The following is a 23568-nucleotide window of genomic DNA, read 5'->3' as shown; positions in this document are numbered from 1 at the left end:
AAGGGAATGCCAATTGATTACCTATTTGCCTGGACCCAGTGATCACAGATTCTAATCCATTCCAGTTTGTATAACATAAGTAATATTATTAGATCAGTCCTTAAACACAGAATAAGAGAAAAAGACTGTGTTTTAGCATTAGTTTGTAAGTGGATTAAGGGTATTTAAGAAAGTGTGCTTCATATCTTAAAATACAGATGAAAAGGGTTTTATTGACATCAACGTGCCCAGGATTGTAAAGGAAATGAGGAAAGGTCTTCTAAATGACAGTTTAAGGGACTTTGATTTCAGAAAGAGCTGATGTGCAAACTGCTCTGGGGCCTGTGTTATGGCAGTTTCCTGCAGAAACTAGAGGGTCAATATCCTTTAAAATTTTATATTTAGGTTTCAGGTTTTTTTCTTTGAGAAAAAGAATTCTATGTGTCTTTTTCTCTTTGAAAACTGCTTATGATTAACAGCTTTGACCTTGCGGTGCTACCAGGGTGTGTGGGGCTGTCTGTGAAAACCAGCAGCTTGGTTTGTTGGACATGATGTGGAGGGGATAGCAAGAAACCCATGTTTAAGTACTTGCCAGTAAAAAGAGCAAACTTCACAAGACAAGGATGCAGGAAAGCGCCAGTCCTGCTGGCCTGAGGTTGGACGCCCTTTGGGACAGGGGAAGACCAGTGTGCCAAACAAATGTTTTTATTTTTTTATGATTAGGTACTTATTCAAAAGCCCAAGATACACAGTGTGACATAGAGAGATCTTCCATCCAACTGGTTTACTCCCAGGTGGTTGCATCAACCACTATGGGAGCAGGCCAAAGCCAGGAGTCAGGAGTCAGGAGTGGAGACTTCCCGGTCTCCCGAGAGGGTGGCAGGGCCCCAAGCACTTGTTCCATCTGCCACTGCTTTCCCCAGGACATTCGGGAGAATCCTGATCAGAAGTGGAACAGCCTGGATACAAACCAGTGCCCATATGGGACACTGCCATTACAGAAGGTGACTGAACCTACTATGCTACAACACTGGCCCCCAATTTTTTTATTGATTGGAAAGGCAGGGACACACAAAAGAGAAAAAGACAGATGGGGAGAACGTCCATCCTTGTTTAGCCCTCCAAATAGGTACAACATCCATGGCTGAGCCAGGCAGAAGCCAGGACCCAGGCATCCAACCCGGGTCCATGCGGGAAGCAAGGACCCAACAACTTGAACTACTACCTGTTGTCTCCCAGGGTGGGTATTACAGGAAACTGGAACTGCAAGTAGAGCTGGGACTTGAACTCAGGCCCTCTGTTATGGGATGGGAGCGTCCCAACAGGTGGTGCCATCGCTGTGCCACACACCCTCCCCCAAAGAGAAGTTTACCAGGAGAATCCTGGATGCCATGGTTGAGCTAGACTGAACTCAGCAACCAGGAGCTTCATTCACATCTCCCACATGGGAAAGCAGAGAAGATGGCCCATGTCTTTGGGCCTCTGGATCCAACTGGGATACCTGGGGGAAGCTCTCTGAGCCATGGCGTGCAGAAGATCTGCTCCACCCATCCATGGAGAGAGAGCCATGTTCCCAGAACCAGCTCTCTGTGGCTGCTCCACCTTGGGTTTTGAGCCCCTGAGCCTCTGATATGTTGAGTGCCTGGGAGTATCTCACAGTCCTACCTCGGTGCACAGCCCCCATCAATCCTCCCAGCCAGACTCAAGGTCAGTGGGGAACAGGGACTTTGTTCTCTGGCAATATCCCTGGATCCCACACGTGCACCAAGAGTCACTGGCCATGGCCCCTCCTCGTTTCATAATGGCATCTCCTCCCCACCATCTGCCCACTACCTGCTCAGCTGCTGGGCACATGCCCAAGACCTGTTCAGCTGCTACTTACACCCATAATGCCACCTGCCCTCTCTCAGCCACCTGTTTGTGGGGAAATGGGGAGAGGGAAATGTGCCCCTTTGTCCCACTGGGTAAGTGGGTGCCCTGTCCCACTGAGGACTCCAGGCCGCATTCACAGACAGTGCAGTCGACCAGGCTCTCCCTCCAGCTAGATCACCAGTGCCACAGGTTTCTGCACTCTGATCTTACCTCACTCTCCAAAGCTGGTGCAGTCTCCCGCTCTCGGCTCCTGGGGTCATGTGCTGTGTCTGTGCTTGCTGCTTTGCATCCACGTGGGCCTTCCGCCATGATCCACGGTGTCCTTCTTCCTTCCTCAGCACTTCCTATAGTTTGCTCTCCAAGTCTCCCCTAAGAATGTACTTCATCCACTATTTTTTTTTTTTACTGTTTTCCCCTAGCCTAAAGCAGTACACCCTTTCCCCATCCTGCTCTTCTGGAATCCCCAAGATGCTTTACTTAAAATAGTTATGCCTCATGAATGGGCATAGCAACATAGCAGAATACAATTTATTTTTTAGAGGTATGGCATAAGCAAATTCAGTTCAGAGTATAGGTGTTAGACTTTGTGGCATTTATTCTCACTAGTGAATTTTCAGAAGTGTTACCAACAGTAAGGAATTCCTTTGGGAAATTTAACAGTTTCCTTGCTGAAAACCACCGGGTACATTGTTTTGGGAGTAGAATATTATGCCCTCGTCAGAACTTTAGTCAATGCCATGATATTCACTCTTTGGCAAATAACTCTTTTCTGAAAATACAAAGGGAGAGACATGAAGGAAATTTTCATTCTGATTTAGATAATATTTTGTTCTCAATTATTTCTGATCTCCTTTCCTCTTCAGAATGCACTTGTACATGCACACACACACACATTCATCTGATATAAAGTATTCTGTACAGAGAATCGAGCCTATTAACTGAGATGTGACCAATTTAAAGACTAGAGTCTTAGGAGAGAAAAATACACTGCTCTACAATTATATTCAAACATGCTGCATATTCACTGCCTGTCTGATGTTTGTTTAAGGGATCATTTGATAACAGCTTTTCCCCTTTTGGTTTTTTCATTCACATGTTCTTACAGATTTGCTTCATGATGCTGGTAATTTTCTAGAATATCTGTACAAGAGTTAACATTGCAATGTGGCATTGCTATCAGTACTCCGCTATGTGATAATTATTTTAACATCTTTGATATTCTGAGAAAATCTGATGGGTAAAATTTTTTTCTGGAGCAATTCCTTTTACTTCACTTATTTTAACCCATTGCTTATGGTAGTCCTGTTGAACAGGAGCTGCCTTCACTTCTTGCACCAGAAGCACCAGGATCCTGAATATTCTGTTTTCTGACTCTCAGCAGGTCAGGTGAGATGACTCAGCCTTTCCAAAATTTTACTGAGCAGTGGAAATCCCCAGAATACTTTCTGAGTTCTTTCAAAATATTTTAACCAAAAAAATTAGCTATTATTATCATTAGTTTTCTGAGCAATCTTGGCAGCATCCATTTCTGTGTGTCAGCAGTGAGTCAAAGTGATGACAATACCCTGACAGACTCCTTCCCTAAGGTCCTGTCAAGTGTACTGTACTCTCAGCACAGATGCAGCACGATCCCTTCATGAAGGAGAACTCTGCCCTGCACCATCCAAACATAGTGAACTCCTCTTTGGGAGCTATGATAAAAACAGAAAAATACACTGCTCTACAATTATATTCAAACATGCTGCAGATTCACTGCCTGTCTGATGTTTGTTTAAGAGATCATTTGATAACAGCTTTTCACCTTTCGGTTTTTTCATTCACATGTGCTGACAGATTTGCTTCATGTTGCTGGTAATTTTCTAGAATATCTGTACAAGAGGAGTCCTCTCTTCATCTTACTGTCATGACCTCCAATGTGCTTGTCCTACCCTGCCAGGCTCTGGGCTGACAGAATCCTCCAGTGTATCAGAAACATCACATTGTTAGCAAAACCTGTGATCTACCATTCATGGGCTTGAGTTTCTCCAGGGACACATTGATAGCTGAATCCCAAATACTTCTCACAGCTAAAAAGTACTGTATGTAAAGTCTTTCTCAACTCAAAGCCCGGAAGAATACCCTTAGTACCAACACTTCAGAGGAAGGGTCCCATTACCCTGATATACCTGACTTTAGGGAAGAACTATCAAATGTAAGAACAGACATACCCATCCCTTCCTCAAGTTCCACCTGCTTTCTCTAAGTCAACTCTCCTTAGAGGGCATCACCTGCAAGGACAGCCCCAGAACTGAGGCTCCTGTGTCTGGTCAGAGCCTCAGGCTCACAGCCTCATCCTACAGGAGGCAGTGCATCCACTCCCTGTAAACCTAATCTGGGTCCATCAGAGCAGCTCCCTGGACAGGTACACACATCACTGTGGAATAAGTTCCTCTCCCAGTTCTTACTGCTCAACTCAGGATGCCCCTGGAGGAGTTGGATGGTGGATCAGGCATATGTGAGAGTCCCCTGAAGTTTCTGACTTGACTTATCTCTATCTGCACCCTCTTTGGGTGCCACTTGCTCTAATGTCACCTGGTGTTGCTTGGGCTAACTCCTGTCCCCAAACATGCTTTCTCTGATGCACTCCCTCAGCTCTTGAGCTCAGAATGTAGACTAAGCCCAGGCTGCTGCAGGAGACAACAGAGTAAAGACAAACATCAGGTCTCAGACTCTCAGCCAAGAAAATAGTACAACACACTAAACACCAATTCTCTTCTTAGATTAGCCTAAGAATTGAGGTCATAAGGAAAACAGCGTCCCTGAACATGAGAAATATATGCCACTACGAGAAATACCAGCTTACCAGGAAGAGAGAAGCTGCTGAATGCAGCAAATGGTAAGGACACTTCCATGGTAACTGTCCAATTGCTGGAGGCTGGAGGTGACCTGCCCTGATAGTTAAAAACATTTTTGTGTGTGGGCATTTTGCCTTGTAGTTGGAACACCCATTGAGACACCCACAATTACAGAGCCTCAGTTTGAATCCAGCTTTCTGCCAGTGAAGACCCTGGGAGTCAGCAGATGACGACTCATAGAGATCTATCACTGCCATGCAAGTGGGAGACCTGGATTTAGTTCCCAGCTTCCATTTCTGGCAGAGTTGGAATCACCCAGTGCATCACAGTTCAGTGGAAGTGAACAGTTAAAAATCATTCTGAGTCTCTCTGCTTCTTAAATTAGGGTCAAGCTTCTCAGACCATAAAGGAATGAAATTGGAAATTAGCAACTCAGGAATCCCTAGAGCATATGCAAACACACGGAGATTGAACAACATGCTCCTGAATGAACAATGGGTCATAGAAGAAATCAAAAGAGAAATCAAAAATTTTCTGGAAGTAAATGAGGATAAAAGCACAGCATACCAAAACTTATGGGATACAGCAAAGGCAGTGTTAAGAGGCAAGTTTATAGCAATAGGCGCCTACATCAAGAAACTGGAAAGGCACCAAATAAATGAGCTTTCAATGCATCTCAAGGATCTAGAAAATCTGCAGCAAACCAGACCCAAACCTAGTAGAAGAGAAATAATTAAAATCAGAGAAGAAATCAAGAGGATTGCAAGACTGCAAGATGGCAGAATAGAAAGGGAGCTTATTGCTCTAGTCTAGAAGATAGTTTAAAGAAGAGGGGGAAAAAGTGGAGATTGCAATATCAGGAAAGGGAAGAAACTTCAGAGGACACTCCACGCAAAGTAGAGGACACTGGATCAGTGTGGAGGGTGTGGACACACAGAACTCAGTAACCAAGTGGCCAAGAGCATCAACACCAGGTTTGGAGAGTGAGCTGAGATCACTGAAGTAGCCCGAGCCACTGGCAATAAAGCTGAGGGAACAGCCTGGAATGAGTTTGGCTTGGAGCCCTGTGGGGGACAGTGTACCTGCCACCTAGAAGAATAAAGGGGGGGCATATGTTTCTATCTCCCTGAGCCACCCTGCATCAGTATCCTATAACTAGCTGAGGTATGGCAGGAACCACTTTGGACATATTTATCAGCTGTTCCAGCTTCTGTCCATGTACCCAGCAACCAGCTGAGATGAGACGCCTGAGTCTGGCTGGGAGAACTGACAGGGGTCTGGGCAGTTTTGACTGCGGGAGCCTTGTGTGCTGGGATTATGAAAACACTGTGGCTGCATGGAAGGGTGCAGGGTGTGGCCGGGTCCCTGAGCAGTCATTCTGGGCTGCTCCACATGCTCAGGTTGCCCTGATTCTCTGGTGAGAGTCATTGCTGCAGGATCCAGGCTCACACTGTGAACTGCACTGATGCTTTGTGTGTTCTTGTGGCAGTGTGGACGAATACAACACTCACTGGGGCTAGAGCTCTGCAACTGGTCTCCTTGGAGCAGAGAAGGTGAGCATGAGAGTAGGACAACAGAACTGATAAAACTCTCTTCTCTTATCAAAAAATAAAAGAGATTGGCTGGTGTCGCGGCTCACTTGGTTAATCCTCTACCTGTGGTGCTGGCACCCCGGGTTCTAGTCCCAGTTGGGGCGCCAGATTCTGTCCTGGTTGCTCCTCTTCCAGTCCAGCTCTCTGCTGTGGCCTGGGAAGGCAGTGGAGGAAGGCCCAGGTCCTTGGGCCCTGCACCTGCATGGGAGACCAGGAGGAAGCACCTGGCTCCTCGTTTTGGATTGGTGCAGCACACCAGCTGTAGCAGCCATTTGGAGGGTGAACCAACAGAAAGGAAGACCTTTCTCTCTGTCTCTCTCTTACTAACTCTGCCTGTCCCCCCCCCCAAAAAAAAACAGATACCACCACCACCATGTTGATTGCAATATGGTTCACAGCAGCCACAAGGAATAAACAAGGATTTATTTATGAAGATTAAACAAAGATTTCCATCATCAGATGAATTACTAAGGAAAACATGGTATAGATTGATGATCAAATGTTATTCAGGACTTAAAAATAATGAAATTTTATCAACTGCATCAAAATGGAGTTACTGGAGGACTTCATCTTAGAGAAATCAGCCAGAAAAAGAAAAATACCACATGTATTACCTTACATGTGGAAGTTAACTTTTTGAAAAATTCAAAACACAAAAACAAAAAAAATGCCAATATGTATCACTATTGCTGCAAATATACTCCTAGAAAACACTGTTTGATAACTTGGACAAACCAGTGGTTAAGTACAGAACACTGGGGCCGGAACTGTGGCATAGTGGGTTAAGCATCCATTGTGGTGCTGGCATCCCATATGGGCACCAGTTCAAGTCCAGCTGCTCCACTTCCAATCCTCTTCCTTGCTGATGGCCTGAGAAAGCAATGGAAGATGGCCCAAAGGCTTGGGCCCCTGCAACATAGTGGGAAAGACAGAAGAAACTCTTGGTTCCTGGCTTTGCACTGGCCCACCTCCAGACATTGTGGCCATTTGTGGAATGAACCCATATTTATGGAAGACCTCTAACTCTACGCCTCCCTCTCTCTGTAACAATACCTCTCAAGAAAACTATTGTTTCTGTTTTTAATTTAATGTCCTAAAATAAAAGATCATCATACTGCTCCGGTGGAACTTTATTCTTTCTACCTTTTACCTATGAATATTATGGTTACCCTGAATATTACATGGATTATAATCATATCATGAGAAATAGATGAAAAGAGGAAAGGGGAAGAGAGGAAATTCTGGGTTTATTCTTAGAACTGTACCTACACAATTCATGAAATATGTTCTCTTTTCATTCATTTTATTTTATTTTATTTTTTTATTTTATTTTTTTATTTTTGGACAGGCAGAGTGGACAGTGAGAGAGAGAGAGACAGAGAGAAAGGTCTTCCTTTGCCGTTGGTTCACCCTCCAAGGGCCGCCGCGGCCAGCGCGCTGCGGCCGGCGCACCGCGCTGATCCGGTGGCAGGAGCCAGGAGCCAGGTGCTTTTCCTGGTCTCCCATGGGGTGCAGGGCCCAAGCACCTGGGACATCCTCCACTGCACTCCCTGGCCACAGCAGAGGGCTGGCCTGGAAGAGGGGCAACCGGGACAGAATTCGGTGCCCCGACCGGGACTAGAACCCGGTGTGCCGGCGCCGCTAGGCGGAGGATTAGCCTAGTGAGCCGCGGCGCCGGCTCTTTTCATTCATTTTAAAAATAATTGAAGGGGCAGGTGCTGTGTGGCAGTGTGTTAAAGCCCAGGTTTGAAAGGTGGGCATCCCACCACATGGGCACAGGTTCTAGTTCACGCTGCTCCTCTTCTGATCTAGCTCTCTGCTATGGACTGGGAAAGCAGTAGAAGATGGCCCAAGTCCTTGGGCCCCTGCATCCACGTGGGAGACCTGGAAGAGGCTCCTGGTTCGTAACTTGAGATCGGCTCATTTCTAGCCATGTGGCAATTTGGGAAATGAACCAGCAGAGTGAAGACTTCTCCCTCTATCTCTACACCTCTTTCAGTAATTCTGTCTTTTAAGTAAGTAAAAGTAAATTTTAAAAAATTTTAAAAAGAAAAAAGAATGTTACATTAGTATAGTTTTAATGATCTGTGATTACTTTAAATTTAGGGTGTATAAATAAAATGGTCATTTTTCCATTCAACTGATTATACTTGTTACTTATATTCCCTATACACGAGGGTTTCTGATCTTTCCTTATTTTTGGAAGATCTATTTTGTTTATTACAAAGACATTGTTACATACAGAGAGAGAGAAAGAAGGAGAGATCTTCCATCTGCTGGTTCACATTTCCAGGTCTTCCACATGGGTGTAAAGTCACAAGCACTTGGGCTGTTCTCTCCTGCTTTGGTGCATTAGCATGGAGTTCGATCAGAAATGGAGTACAAACCGGTGCTGTGGCATAATGAGTAAGGGTGCCTCCTGCAGTGCCGGCATCCATATGGGTGCTGGTTTCAAGTCCCAGCTGGTCGACTTCTGATCCAGCTCTCTGCTACGGCCTGGGAAAGCAGTGGAAGATGGCCCAAGTCCTTGGGCCCCTACACCTGCACTGGAAGACCCTGAGGAAGCTCCTGGCTCCTGGCTTCGGATCAGTGCACCTCTGGCCATTTGGACCTTCCAGGGAGTGAACCAGTGGATTGAAGACCTCTCACTCACTCTCTCTGCCTCTCTACAACACTGTCTTTCAAATAAATGAATACGTCTTGAAAAAAAAAAGAAGTGGATTAAATGGGACTTGAACAATCACCCATAGGGGGATGCCAAACATTGCCCACCCCCCATTTTTTAGTATCTGAACTTCTTACTTGGTAAAGAATTTACCTTTCTTATTAAAATGCAAATATAGAAACTGTCCAAAATGGATGAAAGTAAGGAAAGGAGGAACAAATGGAGAAAGGAAGGAAGAGGTACACTGGGAGAGACAACGTTGGAAGGAGAGCAGAAAGAAGGGAATGTTGATTCATAATTGTTCTATAGAACATATTGAAGACTTTTTTTAACCTAAAAAACAAATACATCTACTGGGATGTATTAATCTTTGATGGAGATTTACATAAAATAGGTAAGCACTCAAATTGCAGGAAAATTAAAAATGTAAAATGTGCATGTTCACAAAATTCTGTACAAGGAAAACATGACTTTTATAAAAACGTAAGTTTGAAAATCTTTCTGTAGAAATAAACTATAAAGTGAGAGTATAAAAGCTATATAAATTCTGCATAAGTGTTACTCAAAAATAACACTGCATTGAAAAGAAAAACATAAGGAAGAATTTGCATTCCTAACAAATGTGACAGTGTGAAATAAGACAGGGTATAATGGCTCATAAAAGCAAACGGAAACATCAGAGATGGTATAAAAAAACACATGAGGAATAGGAAGTACTACAAAGTATACATTCCAACATAAGGGGAAGATATTTCAAGAACTCCTACCTGGTAAAGTGCTGCAGGACTAAGTCATCCCCAGCCCCCAAACAGCAATCAGAACAAGCACTCCATGAAAGCAGAAGCTTTCACACAGAGCTGCCTAGAAGGATATGGAAAACATGCACCACGACAAAGCTGTGCGCAGTTTATCAAAATGTCTTGAAAGACAACAAACTCACAACTGCTTCTTTCCACAAACTTTTCAAAGTACCTCACGTTGGCCCCTGCATTACATTAAATAATGAGGACAAATGCTGGCACATAACAGAAACATCTTTGAAAGACAAGAAATACACCTTTACCAAGAGAGAGTCCTCTGCCCAAATTCAGACTTCTATAAGCTTCCCTAAAGCCTCAAATTTCAGTCCAGCCTAGATCAGGTTCTTGTCTTCCTAAGCACAACACCAACCCAGTTTTCTCCCAGATAAGCCTCTCCCATCCCTGGTATTCCAGAGAACTTTGTCAAAGTTTCCTAATTAACCGTGCACCCATACCATAGTCCCTAAGAAAGACCACACTATACCCCTCACCATTTTCTTACCCTCACTTTTCCTAAGGTTGTTGCCCAGGCCCTGTCCCAGGTCTAACACTTGGAGACTCCACCAGTTCTACTAGTAGACCTACAAGCTCCTCCCTATTACAACTCTACTGAAAGTCACCTGACCTCCTCCATACACTCCTTCAATTTCCCTGTCTATATCACAGAGTGGCAATATACAGAAATTACCTGATTTCAGCTCCCAACACCTTGCATGCCCCAGGCATCTAACAATCCAATCACCATCACACTAAATACTTCCATCCCGTCATTCTTAGGGCCAGAATCTAAAACCCAAACTTTTATTATCACACCTCTCCAAACCAGACTTCTTGGGTTTTGTACTCTGACTCAACAGCACACACTTGTCCTCCAGGTCTCCCTCCCAATTCCTGGATACCCAAGTCTTCCCCTATTACCATGTTCTTTGGCCCCTAATTCTCTACAGTGCCCGGGGGAACTCATTCCCCAACATCCTATCCATCCCTGTCTCCATGCTCTTCAAATCTACTGAAGCCCACCAGGCCCCTACATTTCTCCCCATGCCTGTGGGGCTGCCCCACATGACCCTCCTTACCACGGGGTAAGGGCACATCACTGTCAGCCTGGGCCGCCCAACCCCAGGGAACGGGCTTTCCCTTCCCTTCCCCTTGTGCATCCAGACATGGCCACTACTGGGGCAGCCACATCTACTCACCAGTTGCTCCTCTCCAGGAAGAAGGCCCAGCTGGCATTGAGCAGGAAGCTGTGCAGTCTCTCTGGGAATGGGAGATTACTTGGCAGCTGAGCTTCAGCGTCCACTCTGGGTTAGTTTCACATCCAGGTCCTCTGGGAGGGAGGAGGGGAGGCAGACATCGCTTCTTGGCTTCCTCATGGCTGAGCCGCTGCCCACCCCCGCTGCCTCTGAACCTGTGGATTTCCGGGGAGAACGCTGCTGGGAAGTCATGGGATCCCGTCTCCTTTGAGGCAGCCCCTGGGCATCTCTGTCCTGTTAGCTTAAATGTGCAAGTGCCATCCAACTAACACCTCCCCCTTCCTCCCAGGAAACACAGTGTCAGTGGAGGAGGCCGAGCTACCTTCATGAACCAGGGGATGTGGTCTTACTTCTAAATGGCACTGCGGCCCTGTGCTCATCACAATCAGAAATGCTCCACGGACATCGTCCATTCCCATCCAGCCCACCAGAATCTCAGGGCAGTATGGAGCTCTCTAGACCTCGGGGCTGACACCCAGACACTGCCGTTGGTGCAGTTCTCTGACAAACTGCCCACGGTCAGGGTACTGAATGGAGGATACCTGCCCAGTATCCTTGGCCTAGCCGGTGGCCGGGGCTGCTGCCCGGAGTCAGACAAGCAGGGCTGGTGCTGTGTTACAGCACGTTAAAGCCACGGCATGCAGTGCTGTCTTTCCATGTCGGTGCCAGTGTGTGTTCTGGCTGCCCCACTTCCAATCCAGCTACCTCCTAATGTGCCTGGGGAAGCGGTGGAGAATGTCCCAATTCCTTGGGCCCCTGCAGCCACATGGGACACCCAGAAGAAGGTCCTGGATCCTGACTTCATATTGGCTCAGTTTGGCCATCACGGTCATTCCAGGAGTGTACTGGCCAATGGAAGACCTCTCTCCCTCTCTCACTCTCATACTCTCTCAATCTCGTTCACCTGCACTTGTTCTGTTTCTCTCTAATTCTTTTTTTATTTTATTGATTTTTTTTTGACAGGCAGAGTTAGACAGTGAGAGGGAGAGACAGAGACAAAGGTTTTCCTTCTGTTGGTTCACCTCCCAAATGGCCACTATGGCCAGCGCTACACCAATCCAAAGCCAGGAGCCAGCTGCCACCTCCTGTTCTCCCACGTGGCTGCAGGTGCCCAAGCACTTGGACCATCCTTCAATGCCCTTCTGGGCCACAGCAGAGTCCTGGATACTTGGGTATCCAGGACTGGAAGAGGAGCAGCTGGGAATAGAACCTGGTGCCCATATGGGATGCCGGCATTACAGGCGGAGGATTAGCCAAGTGAAACACGTTGCCAGCCTTCTCTCGAATTCTTAGAAATAAATGAAATAAATGTTTTTATTAAAAAAACCCACATTATCATCTCATTAGATAGAGAAATAACCTGAAAGATCCAATCCCATTCATGATAAAAAAAAAAAAAAACTTCCACAAAGTAGGTATAAAAGGAATAGGCATCAAAATCTTAAAGGCTATGTATCACAGCTCAACAGCCAATGTCATGCTGGATGGGCAAAAAGTGAAAGCATTTTGGTCAAACATGTAACAACACAAGGATATCCCCTTTTAAAATTCTTACTGAATGTAGTACAGTAAATTTTCACAAGAGAAAGAAAGGAGAAGAAAGAAATAAACAGCACCTAGATTATAAAAGAGAAAGTGAAATTCTAAAAGCTTACAGGTGGCATGATATGGTACCAGAAAAAAACTATAACAATCCACCAAAAATACTGCTAGAACGGGTCAAACAATTAAGTGAAGTTTCAGGTTATGAATAAACATAGTGTGTAAGCAGCAGTTTTTATACATTAATGATGAACTCACTGACAGAGCAATCAATAAATATCCCAAGGACAATAACCACATAAATAAAAAGTTTAGGAAAAATTTAACCAAAGAAGTAAAAGAGCACTAAATGAAAATCACCATACACTGATGAACGAAATCACCAAGGACACAAAAGTGGAAAGATGTCTCTTTTGGTGGATTTGAAGAATCAGTATAATTAAAATCTCTACCTTGCCTAATGCTACCTAAAGATTCAATTAAATTTTCATCAAAACACCAATGACGTTTTTTACAGAATTATATACCACAAACCTATAATTCAAACAAAATCACAGAAGATACAGAATAGATAAGGTGTTTCTGAGCAAAAAGTGAAACAAAGTTAGCCTGGATACCTCACAACACCTGATTCAAAGCATTCTACAAATGACACTAAACAAAATATCATAGCACTTGCATAAAAAGTGACACACAGACCAATGGAAGAAAACAAGGCGAGCTCCACTATTAATCAAAATATGTTCAATACCATATTTTTACAAAAGGTCTCAGACCATCCATTGGAGTTCTTCAACAAGTGGTATTGCCAAAAAAGGATGTATTTGTGTAGAAGATTGAAATTAGATTCATAACTCCAATAAAATATAAAAATCAACTCAAAATGGATCGGAGTCCTAAATCTATGACCCAGGACTGTGAAGCTTTTTGAAGGAAATACAGGCCGGCGCCGCGGCTCACTAGGCTAATCCTCCACCTAGCGGCGCCGGCACACCGGGTTCTAGTCCCGGTCAGGGCGCCGGATTCTGTCCCGGTTGCCCCTCTTCCAGGCCAGCCCTCTGCTGTGGCCAGGGAGTGCAGTGGAGGATGTCCCAGGTGCTTGGGCCCTGCACCCCATGGGAGACCAGGAAAAGCACCTGGCTCCTGGCTCCTGCCATCGGATCAGCGCGGTGCGCTGGCCGCAGCGCGCCGGCCGCGGCGGCCATTGGAGGGTGAACCAACGGCAAAGGAAGACCTTTCTCTCTGTCTCTCTCTCTCACTGTCCACTCTGCCTGTCAAAAAAAAAATAAAAAAAAATAAAAAGAAGGAAATACAAAGAAAGCTCCAAGACACTGGAATAGGGGATGACTCTTAGACAAGACCCTCAAAGCCCAGGCAGCTAAAGCAAAACCAAACAAATGGGATCAAATGAAATGAAAAGCTTTGCACAGCGAAGGAAATCATCATAGAGTGAAGAGACATTCACAAGAATGACCAAAAGATACTTGTCAGCAACCTATATGAAAAGGGTTAATATCAGGAATTCATCTGCAACTTAAAAAAAAAACACCAATAAAAAACCCAACCAATCCAGTTATGAAGTAGCCAAAGGAGCTCAACAGACAGTTCCCCATCGATATACAGATGGCCAAGAAATACAGGAAAAATGCGCAACATCACAAGCTATCAGGGAGATGCAAATCCAACCCACAATGAGATATCAGCTCACACGTACATAGTGGCTAAAACCCAAAGGACGGAGAGTTACAATGAGGAGGAAGATGTGGGAAAAGGGAAAAACTTACCCACTGGTGGTAAAAATGTAAATTAGTGCAGACGCTGTGGAAAACGGTATGGAGATTTCTTAAAAAACCAGACAGACTTGCCATACGATATGGAGCAATCCCTCTACTGGCTATAACCCAAAACACATGAACATATTGTATCAGAGAGATACGTCCACCACAATATTTATTGCAGTATGCTTCACAGCAGCGAAAACAAGAAATTGACGAAGTCTTCTAACATCATCGTTGAATGGGTAAGAATAATACTATACACACACACACACACACACACACACACACAGTGAAACAACCTTACAAATCCCTCTTTCCACAAACTTTTTCAGGGACCCACATGATGCTCTCTGCATTACCTTAAGTAACTAGAACAAATGTGGGCACATCACAGACACTCCTTTGAAACCCAAGAAAAACACGTTTACCAAGAGAAAGTCCTCTGCTATAATTCTGACTTCTACAAACTGAATACAAGCCACAAACTTCATTCCTAGGCTAAGTCAGGTTCTCCATGTACCTAAGCCCCCTATCAACACTTATCTTATTTCAACTAAGATCTTCTCCATCTCTTGGTAGTGGGGACACTTTGGTCAAATTTCCTGATTAACTCAGCACCCATTCCCCAGTACCTTCTGAAAGGTCCCTCTGACCACCTCCTGATACCCTTTCCCTCACTTTCACTAAGGTTTCTCCCCAGGCCCTGTCCCGGATCTAACACTCTGATGCTCCACTAGTTCTTACAAGTAGTTCTACCAGCTCCTCCCTATTACAACTCTCCTCAAAGTCACCTGCCTTCCTCCATGCAACCCTTCTATTTTCCCTTTCTATCACTGGATGGTGACATACAGAAATAACCTGTTTTCAGCTCCCCAAACCTTGCATGAACCAGGTTCTTCCCATGGCATCTAACCCTCCACTCCCACTGCATGAATTACTTGCAATCCCATCGTCCTTAGCCTGAAAATCTAAAACATAACAACTATTACCACGTCTCTCCAAAGCAGACTTCTTATCTTTTGTACTCTGAGTCAACACATGCAGTTTTCCTCCCAGGTCTCCCTCCCACTGCCTGGAGACACAGTCTTCCCTTCTTAACATGTTCTTTGGCCCCTAATTCTCTGCAGCGCCCGAGGGAATACATTCACCAACATCTTATTCACCTCTGTCTCTGTGGCCAACACTCTATTCTAGGAATGCTAGGCCCCCACATTTCTGTCTCCACATGTCTATAGGGCTTCCCCACTTGACCCTCCTTCCCAAAGCTTGGAAGTCCACCTTGCTCTCAGCCTCGCCAGCCCAACTCCAGGAAACAGAGGTCCCTTCCCTTCCCTTCTCTCCCCCTTGGCCCAAAGGCTGCCATCTACAGGATGCAGCCACGTCTACTAACCAGTTGCTCCTGTCCAGGGCAAAGGCCCAGCCAGGTTTTACAAGGAAGCTGAGCAAGCTCCAGAAATGGAAGATTACCCAGCAGCTGAACTTCAGCGTCAACTCGGTGTCCAGTTTCATATCCATGAAAATGTCTACAATGAAAATTAATAAACATTAAAGAAATGGAAGAAGACACACAAAAATGGAAAAATCTGCCATGTTCATTCATTGGTAAAATCGACAACATGAAAATTTCCATTCTACCATAAGCAATTTAGAGACACAATGGGATCCCAACCAAAGGACAAATAACATTTTGCCCAGATGGAAAGAAAACAATGCTAAAATTCATATGAAAACACAGAACATCCGAATACTGAAATCAACCTTATACAACATTGACAAAACTCAAAGCGTCGCAATAACAGATTGTAAGACACAGAACAGGGCAGTTATGATCAAAACAGCTTGGTACAGGCAAAAAAAAAATGACATAGAACAATGGAACAGAAAAGAAACACCTGAAATAACGCACACATCTACAACTACTCTGTCTTTAAAAAGTGCTAAAGATCAATCCCAGGTGCAAAGGACAGTTTCTTCAAAAAATGGTCCTGAGAAAACTGGACCTCCACATGCAGAACTCTGAAAGAAGCCCGATACCTTACACCTTATACAAAAAGCAACGAAAAACACTTCAAGGAACAAAATCTAAAACTGAGTATCATCAAATTACTAGAGAACACTAGTCCACTATGGGTACAGGTTCACATCCATGTCCTCCGTGGGGGGAGGGGAGGCTGACACCAGCGTCTCGGCTTCCTCACAGTTGAGCTCCCACCCACCCCACTGCCTCCAAACCTGTGCATTTGGGGGGAGAACACCGCTGGGAAGCCCCGGATCCCGCATCCTTTGAGGCAGGCCCTGGGCATTTCACTGTCCATAATCTCAAAAGCAGCAAATCCCTCCCGCACTCTCCAAGCCTCCCGTGCCAGTGCCGCCAATAACACCGCCAGCCTGCCACGACGCCACTCCCGCGGACATCTCCTACTTCTTCCCCAGGCCTACTGCGCAAGCGCCATCCAACTAACACCTGCCCCTTCCTCCCAGAATACACAGCGTCAGTAAAGAGGCCGCACTGCCTTGATTAACCAGGGGCAGCGACCTGAGCCCCAGCCTGACATGGCCGCCCTGTGCTCACCATGACCAAATGCGCTCCAAGGGCATCGTTGCTCCCAATGCAGCCCATCAGAAGCTCAGGGCAGTGTGGAGCTCTCTAGACCTCCAGGCTGACACCCAGCCACTCCTGCATGGTGCAGCGCTCTGCCAAACTGCCCGTGGTCAGGGTACTGAACGGCAGATACACGCCCAGCATCCTTGCCCTTGTCTGTCCCAGGGCTGCTGCCAGGAGTCAGACAACCAAGTGCACGATGTGTTGCGCTCCGGACAGAGAGGTAGGGTGGGGACAATCACTGTGTACCTAAATTGCATTTATGAAATGCATGGAATTTGGATCTCTTAAATAAAAAACAAATCTTTTGAGAACACCTGCACTGTCTTCTCTTGGTCATTTCCTCGCCCCTCCCCTATGTCACAATTGTAGGTGACTCAGTCGCTCATCACTGTGTCCCTGGGAACAGACTGCCTTGCTGGAAGTCCTAACTCAGAACTTTTCATCCCACACTTGCGGAATACACATTCTTCTCAGTCCCTGGAACTTTCTCTAGGACACAACATATGATAGGCCATAAAACAAGCTTAGTAAACTCAGTAACTGAAATCATTTCACGCATATTCTATGACCAAAATTCAAGGAAATGGAAAATCAACAACTCAAGAAACTCCAGAACATATGCAAACACATGGAGACCGAACGACATGCTCCTGAATGAATGGTGGGTCGTAGGAGAAATCAAAATGGAAATCAAGAAATTTCTGGAAATGATTGAAGATAACAGTACAACATAGCAAAACGTATGGGACACAGCAAATGCAATGTTAAGAGGACACTTTATAACAACTTGTGCCTACCACAAGATATTGGAAAGGCATCAAATAAATGAGCTTTTCAATGCATCACAAAACCTGGAAAACCAACATATCAAACTCCAAATTAGTAGGATGACAGAAATCATGGAAATTTGAGAAGAAATAAACAAAGTTGAAGCAAAAACATTACAAAAGATCACTGAAATGAAAAGCTGATTAAAAAAATTTTTTTACAAACTTGCTGAAAATCTCCAAAACAAACAAACAAACAAAAAAACAGGAATAAGACCCCAATCAGTAAAATCATAAACAAAAAAAACAAACTGTAATAACAGAAACCCAATAAATAAAAAAAAAAAACATCGGGAATTACTACAATGTACTGTTTGCCAATGAATTGGTCACTCAATAAGTCTGCCTTTCATTTAAATAAATATTTTTAAAAACATATGATTATTTCAAATAGATGAAAACAGCTGGAAAAATGCAACATCCTTTCAGAAAGAAAACCTTAAGGAAACTGACTGTAGAAGAACATTCCTCAACAATCAAGGCAATTTATGTCAAACAGCCTGATAGCATCTTATGAATGGGGACAAGTTGGAAGCATTCCCAACTACGATCTGGAATCAGACAAGGATGCACCCTTATTATTGCTATTCAAGATAGTTCTGGAAGTTTTAGACAGAGCCATTAGGCAAGAAAAAGAAATCAAATGGACACAAATTGGGAAGGAGGAAGTCAAAGTATCCCTCCTTCAGAATGACATGATTTTTTAAATGGGGGAACCAAGAAACTCCAGTACAAGATTATTAGAACTCAGAGTTTGGAAAAGTGGCAGGATAGAAAATCAACACACAAAAATCAATAAAATTTGTATACACACAATGTCATGGCTGAGAGACAACTTCAAAGATCCATTCCATTCACAATAGCTACTAAAATTTAAATACCTTTGAGTAAAGGTAACCAAGGAGGTTGAAGATTTAAAAAGCAACTCCAATACTTTTCCAGCTATTTCAAAATATTGAGCTGGATGGAATAGAATTCAACTCTAACAAACACTTTTTGTGAGGCCAGAATTATTCTGACCACAAAAGATAGCTAAACATTGAATGTAAACAAAACTGCTGGCCTAGATTCTAAATGAAAAAGATGCAAACATTCTCAACAAAATTCTAGCCAAACAAAACCAAAATCACACGCAAAAGCTCATGTATAACCTTCAGTTGGAATTCATCCCAGAAATGCCATGATGTTCCACATTTTCAAATTAATACACATGATAAATTATATCAAAATAATTGAAGAACAAAACCACATTGTCAGCCAGTGTTGCGGCTCACTAGGCTAATCCTTCACCTTGCGGCACCGGCACATCGGGTTCTAGTCCTAGTCGGGGCACCGGATTCTGTCTCGGTTGCCCCTCTTCCAGGCCAGCTCTCTACTTTGGCCCGGGAGTGCAGTGGAGGATGGCCCAGGTCCTTGGGCCCTGCACCCGCATGGGAGACCAGGAGAAGCACTTGGCTCCTGGCATCGGATCAGCTCGGTGTGCCAACCACAGTGCACCGGCCACAGCAGCCACTGAGTGTGAACCAACGGCAAAGGAAGACCTTTCTCTCTGTCTCTCTCTCTCACTGTCCACTCTGTCAAAAAAAAAATTAAACAAAGAAATACAAATGGCCAACAATTCCATGAAAAAAATGCTCAATATCATATCACAAGCCATCATGGAAATGCCATCCAAACCACAATGATATGAGCTAACCCTTTCAAAATGGTTAAGCTCCAAAGGACAGAGTCACAATGATAAGGTGGAAGTGGGAAAAGGGGAACACTTAACACACTGCTGTTAAATATGTAAATTAGTGCAGCTGCTATGGAAAACTGTAGGAAGACGACGCCCTGGGGGCTGGAGGAACCTGAGAGAATGGCCTTTGGGGCCAGTGCGCCTGAGGCACCTGAAGCACCTGTGGAAGGGGCAGGTGGAGAGGGGAGGGGAAGACAGGTGGGGGACAGGGGAGGGTAGCATGGTGTGTGCAGGCTGGGCTGCAGACTCCCACTGGAAGGCAGGGCCTGGGGGAGGTCCTGGTCTCAATCTAGGTCCATGAGGACCCCAGGTCTTCATTTATAAACCCGCCAGCCATGCCTAACTCCACCACTCAGCCTGCACCTCTGTCTCTACAGCTCCCTTCTGGGTCATGCTCAGAAGAGGGGCGCCCTCACCCATTTCCCACAGAGCTGCAAATGACAGGGTGGGTGGCAGATGCTGCCATGGGGGCCAGAACTCCCTTCCCACATCCCCCAACAGGCAATCCCTGGAGACCACTAGGAGGTGGCTGGTCAGGTGCCCACCAGTGGGAGCTACCATCCTGAAAACTAGAGCTAGACACAAAGCAGGCCTGGCTCGACACCTCCTCCTGTCATTGGCCACCTGACCAGAGAGGCCCACACTGTTCGCCCTCTCCTGTCCACTGAGCTGAACACAGGTTGGGAAGGTGAGGTGAGGGATCAGTGCTGGCTGTGGTGGGTGGAGTGGCATCATCATAGGCACTTGTTCTAGTCCTGGCTGCCCCGTGAACACACCTGGGAAGGCAGGGGTCAGAGGATGCAAAATCCCCACCCCTAAACCACTCTTCAGGGAATGTGGCCATGGCTAAGCCATGGTGGCCACAAAAGCAACAGACAGCAGCCATGTGGAAGCCAACGGTAAGAGCAGCTTCAGACCCCATGTTAAGGACCCAGAATCACCTGAGAGGCCCTAGAGATGCCAGGGACCAAGGACACAGCATTACTGGTGCTGATGAGGAGCGAGGGGAGGTCCAGACATGGACAGGCCTGGGGCAGCCAGGAATACCAAGCACCTGCACCACTCCACAGCCTCTCTCCCGGCTCACAAGCACCCAAGACAGGAGCTGGGAACAGCTGGGACTCAAGCTGGCACCCGAAGGCCATGCCAGTGTTGGCTGTAGGCCCAGCTGTGCCACCTCGCTGTCCCTGATTCCACCAAACATCAAGTGCCTGAGCTCCTAGAGCTCTGAAGGCGTCCCCAGTGCTGAAGATGGTGGGGTTTTAGGGTTTTAAGATATTTTTTATTTAAGATGCAGATTTGCAGAGAGAGAGAGATCTTCCACCTGCTGGTTCATTCCCCAAATGGCTACAGCAACAAGAGCCAGGCCAGGGTGAAGCCATTAACTATGCATGTGCACACCACACACTTGCACAGTACACATACACATGTGAACCTACATGCACACAGAACACACACATACACACACACTAACATCACCGTCACGGTCCACACAGGTGATCTTACTCCAGGAAGGGGGTGGCCTGCCTGCTGTGGTCCACAGGGAAAACAGAAGCAGTAACTGCACCCAGGAGCCACCAGGGTGGGCACAACTCTGACGCTGGGGCTCTGAGCAGAGTCCAGGGGCAGCAATGTGCTCTGCCCCTCCCTGCCTTCAGGACATGGAGTCCTGGGGCCCTAAGGGGCAGCTGCGAGGACTGGGTTTCACATTGGTTTTTGTAGGAATGTGTGGAACCCCTTGGCACTGAGAACGTTCCTGGTCCCAGGTGGGTCTGGGCCAGGAGGAAGACTCCCTGACCAGGCCAGCTCTGACTCTTGCTCAGGACCTGCATGGCTGCTTCTCCTCCAGTGCAAGACACAAACACATCCAGAGAGAGGGAACAAGAGGCCAGGGCCAGCGCACTGAGGACAGGCCTCTGCCTGGGACCATGGCCTGGCCCTTCAGGGTCTCCGACACTCACCAGGATGAAAGCAGCCATGGGGTGTGGGTGGAGACTTAGGGTCCTGGGTTCTCCAGTGCCGGTACCAGCATGGCCCTGCGTCCTCTCCAAGGTGAGCATCAGAAGGAGATTGGCGGGGGGAGGCAGCCCCTTAACCTGGGCCCTTTTGGACATCTGCAGTCACCTGTGTCCACAACAGGTGCTGGTGTCCTTTGCGCTTTGCTGGGTCCCTTCTCAGGGTGCATTTCTGAGTGGAGACCATGGACCCCCGAGCCCACTGCCCCCTCCTCAGCACCCCTCCACTAGGGCCAGCGACCCGCCTGCTGCGCAGGCTCACTGAGGGGGTCTGTCCCACACACCCCCCAGCCCATGCCAGTTGAAGCATGTGCAGGAAGGGCCTGTGGGCTGAAGTATGCATCCGGGCACAGCCCATTCCGAGTTCACTTCTGGACTGAGTGTGTGTGTGCGCTGCATATGTGTGACTGCAGAGCTCAGAGCCAGGCTACAACTGGCTGCATGTAAAACAAACTCAGGAGCTCCAGAGGGGACAGTGTTCCAGAAGCCGCATTCAAAACTCCATAGGGAATAGGAGGGACCTGGGCTCCTCTTCCTTTAAGCGTACTTCAGGGCACCCACGCTCAGCAGCTGCCCCCAGTGTCTACCAGCTCCTGAGGCCATCGCCTGTCCTCTGGCAGCTCCCAGCCTCTAGCGCCCAGCAGGTTCCTAAGGGTGGGGCCCACATGCTTGCAGGGTACATACCTATCAGCGAAGGAGCCCGTGATCTGAGGCCACAAATGCCAAACCAACCGTGAAACACTGTGGGCGAGGACAGGTTAGGGAGGCCCATGGCTACCTTAGCTGGCTCCTGGACACCAGTGACCACCTCTCTCCCTGCAGGGTTCTCACCCCCAACTCCACACCCCTGGACCCCCTCAGCCAAGGCTTCAACCAGCGTTCTTCATAGAAATGGTCCAGGCGGCTGTAGACACTTCACTGACCTTGCTGAGGATGGCCCACAGAAGTGCAAGTCCTGGGACGCGGGGTGGTTTCTTCCCACTTGAAAAGCTGGAAATGCGGCCAGGGGTATGGCGGCCCATGGTCTGCAGGAGGCCGGGGTCAGCAGGATCGTCGGGCCACACAGAGCCTGGCTCTGAGTCCCACAGCTTCGTCGAGGATGAGGCCCCGCCATGAAAAAACTCCCCCAGCAGAGAACGGGAACAAACATTCCTGGGGAGAAACCAGGTTTTGCAGGGGCCAGCCAGGCCAGGGCAGGTGGGGCAGGGATACAGAGGCTACAGGGGTTGGGGCACAGTGTCAGCTTCTGTGGCTTCTGTCTCCCTCTAACTGTGCCCCTTCCCCCACTGTGGTTGTGGAAGCTCCCCAGGAGGGCCTGGCCTCGCTGACAGATGCACCAGGGACCCCCAGCAGCCCAGATCCTGGAAGGCAGCTTCCCACACCACAACACAGTCCCAGTTGCTGACTCTGGAGGTTTCAACGGGTGGGTGTGGGTGGCAGAACCTGCTGTCCCTCTTGGCACTGGGTCCGTGTATATGAGCCCCTCCCCCAAAGTCACTGAGGGGCAGAGACCTGGGTGGGACCCCTTGGGGTGGGGAGGGAGAAATGGTTCCAAGAGGGTGGGGGGTGTGGCCTGGCAGCTGAAGGTACTCTAGTGGCCGGGCACGGTGACTCTTGGGCAGGTGCCTGTCTATGGGCAGTTTGCTCCACTGCCCACTGCTCCAATTGTTCTAGGCCCTTCCCTTGGCATTGGGCCAGTGTGGAGCCGGGGCCAGCATTGATGTTCAATCTGCCTAGACTCTATAATTTGAAGATTTCATTTTCTAAGAATTTTTTCTTTATTTATTTAAGAAGGAGGGAGCGAGAGCGCACGCTCCTCCTAGGTGTCTGAAGTTGCTGGAGCCCCAGGATGAAGCTGGAAACCAGAGTGGAGCCTGGATGGAAACCCCAGGTCTCATCCTGGTGCTCTCACTGCTGGGCCCAAAGATTGCCCAAGCAGTTTACACACACTGCATCATGGGTCTAATTAAATGCATCATGGGTCTACTCATGTGTATGAAAATAGGGAAGTAGAGTTTAGAATACCTTGGCAACTGAAACATCATACTGTCCTTAGCTAAGATCTTAG

The 23568-nt window shown here is 46.9% G+C and overlaps 1 protein-coding gene across 11 annotated transcripts in view; it reads right to left on the bottom strand.

The window, feature by feature from the left end:
* Positions 1-2241: 2241 nt before the first annotated feature.
* The window catches only part of LOC127486052 (uncharacterized), a 227872-nt gene continuing 206545 nt past the window's right edge, over positions 2242-23568 (bottom strand). For 2 of the 11 annotated variants that reach the window (XR_011384505.1, XR_011384507.1), the window contains exons 17-18: positions 22424-22652; positions 14980-15838 (exon numbers count right to left, since the gene is read on the bottom strand). Coding sequence is in view for 2 of the 11 variants with exons in the window: in XM_070064308.1 (XP_069920409.1) it covers positions 2577-2620; positions 10939-11150; positions 22424-22652 (485 nt within the window). In the remaining 9 variants the exon portion in view is untranslated. Of the gene's footprint in view, positions 2621-10938; positions 11151-14969; positions 15839-22423; positions 22653-23568 lie in introns of those variants that run through there. The other 9 variants (XR_011384509.1, XR_011384510.1, XM_070064308.1 and 6 more) reach the window with 8 other exon arrangements.

The sequence above is a fragment of the Oryctolagus cuniculus genome, chromosome 19 (genome assembly GCF_964237555.1).
Source record: "Oryctolagus cuniculus chromosome 19, mOryCun1.1, whole genome shotgun sequence".
Taxonomy (NCBI): domain Eukaryota; kingdom Metazoa; phylum Chordata; class Mammalia; order Lagomorpha; family Leporidae; genus Oryctolagus; species Oryctolagus cuniculus.
Note: the sequence above shows the minus strand (reverse complement) of the source record. Positions and strands in the feature narration are given on the sequence as shown.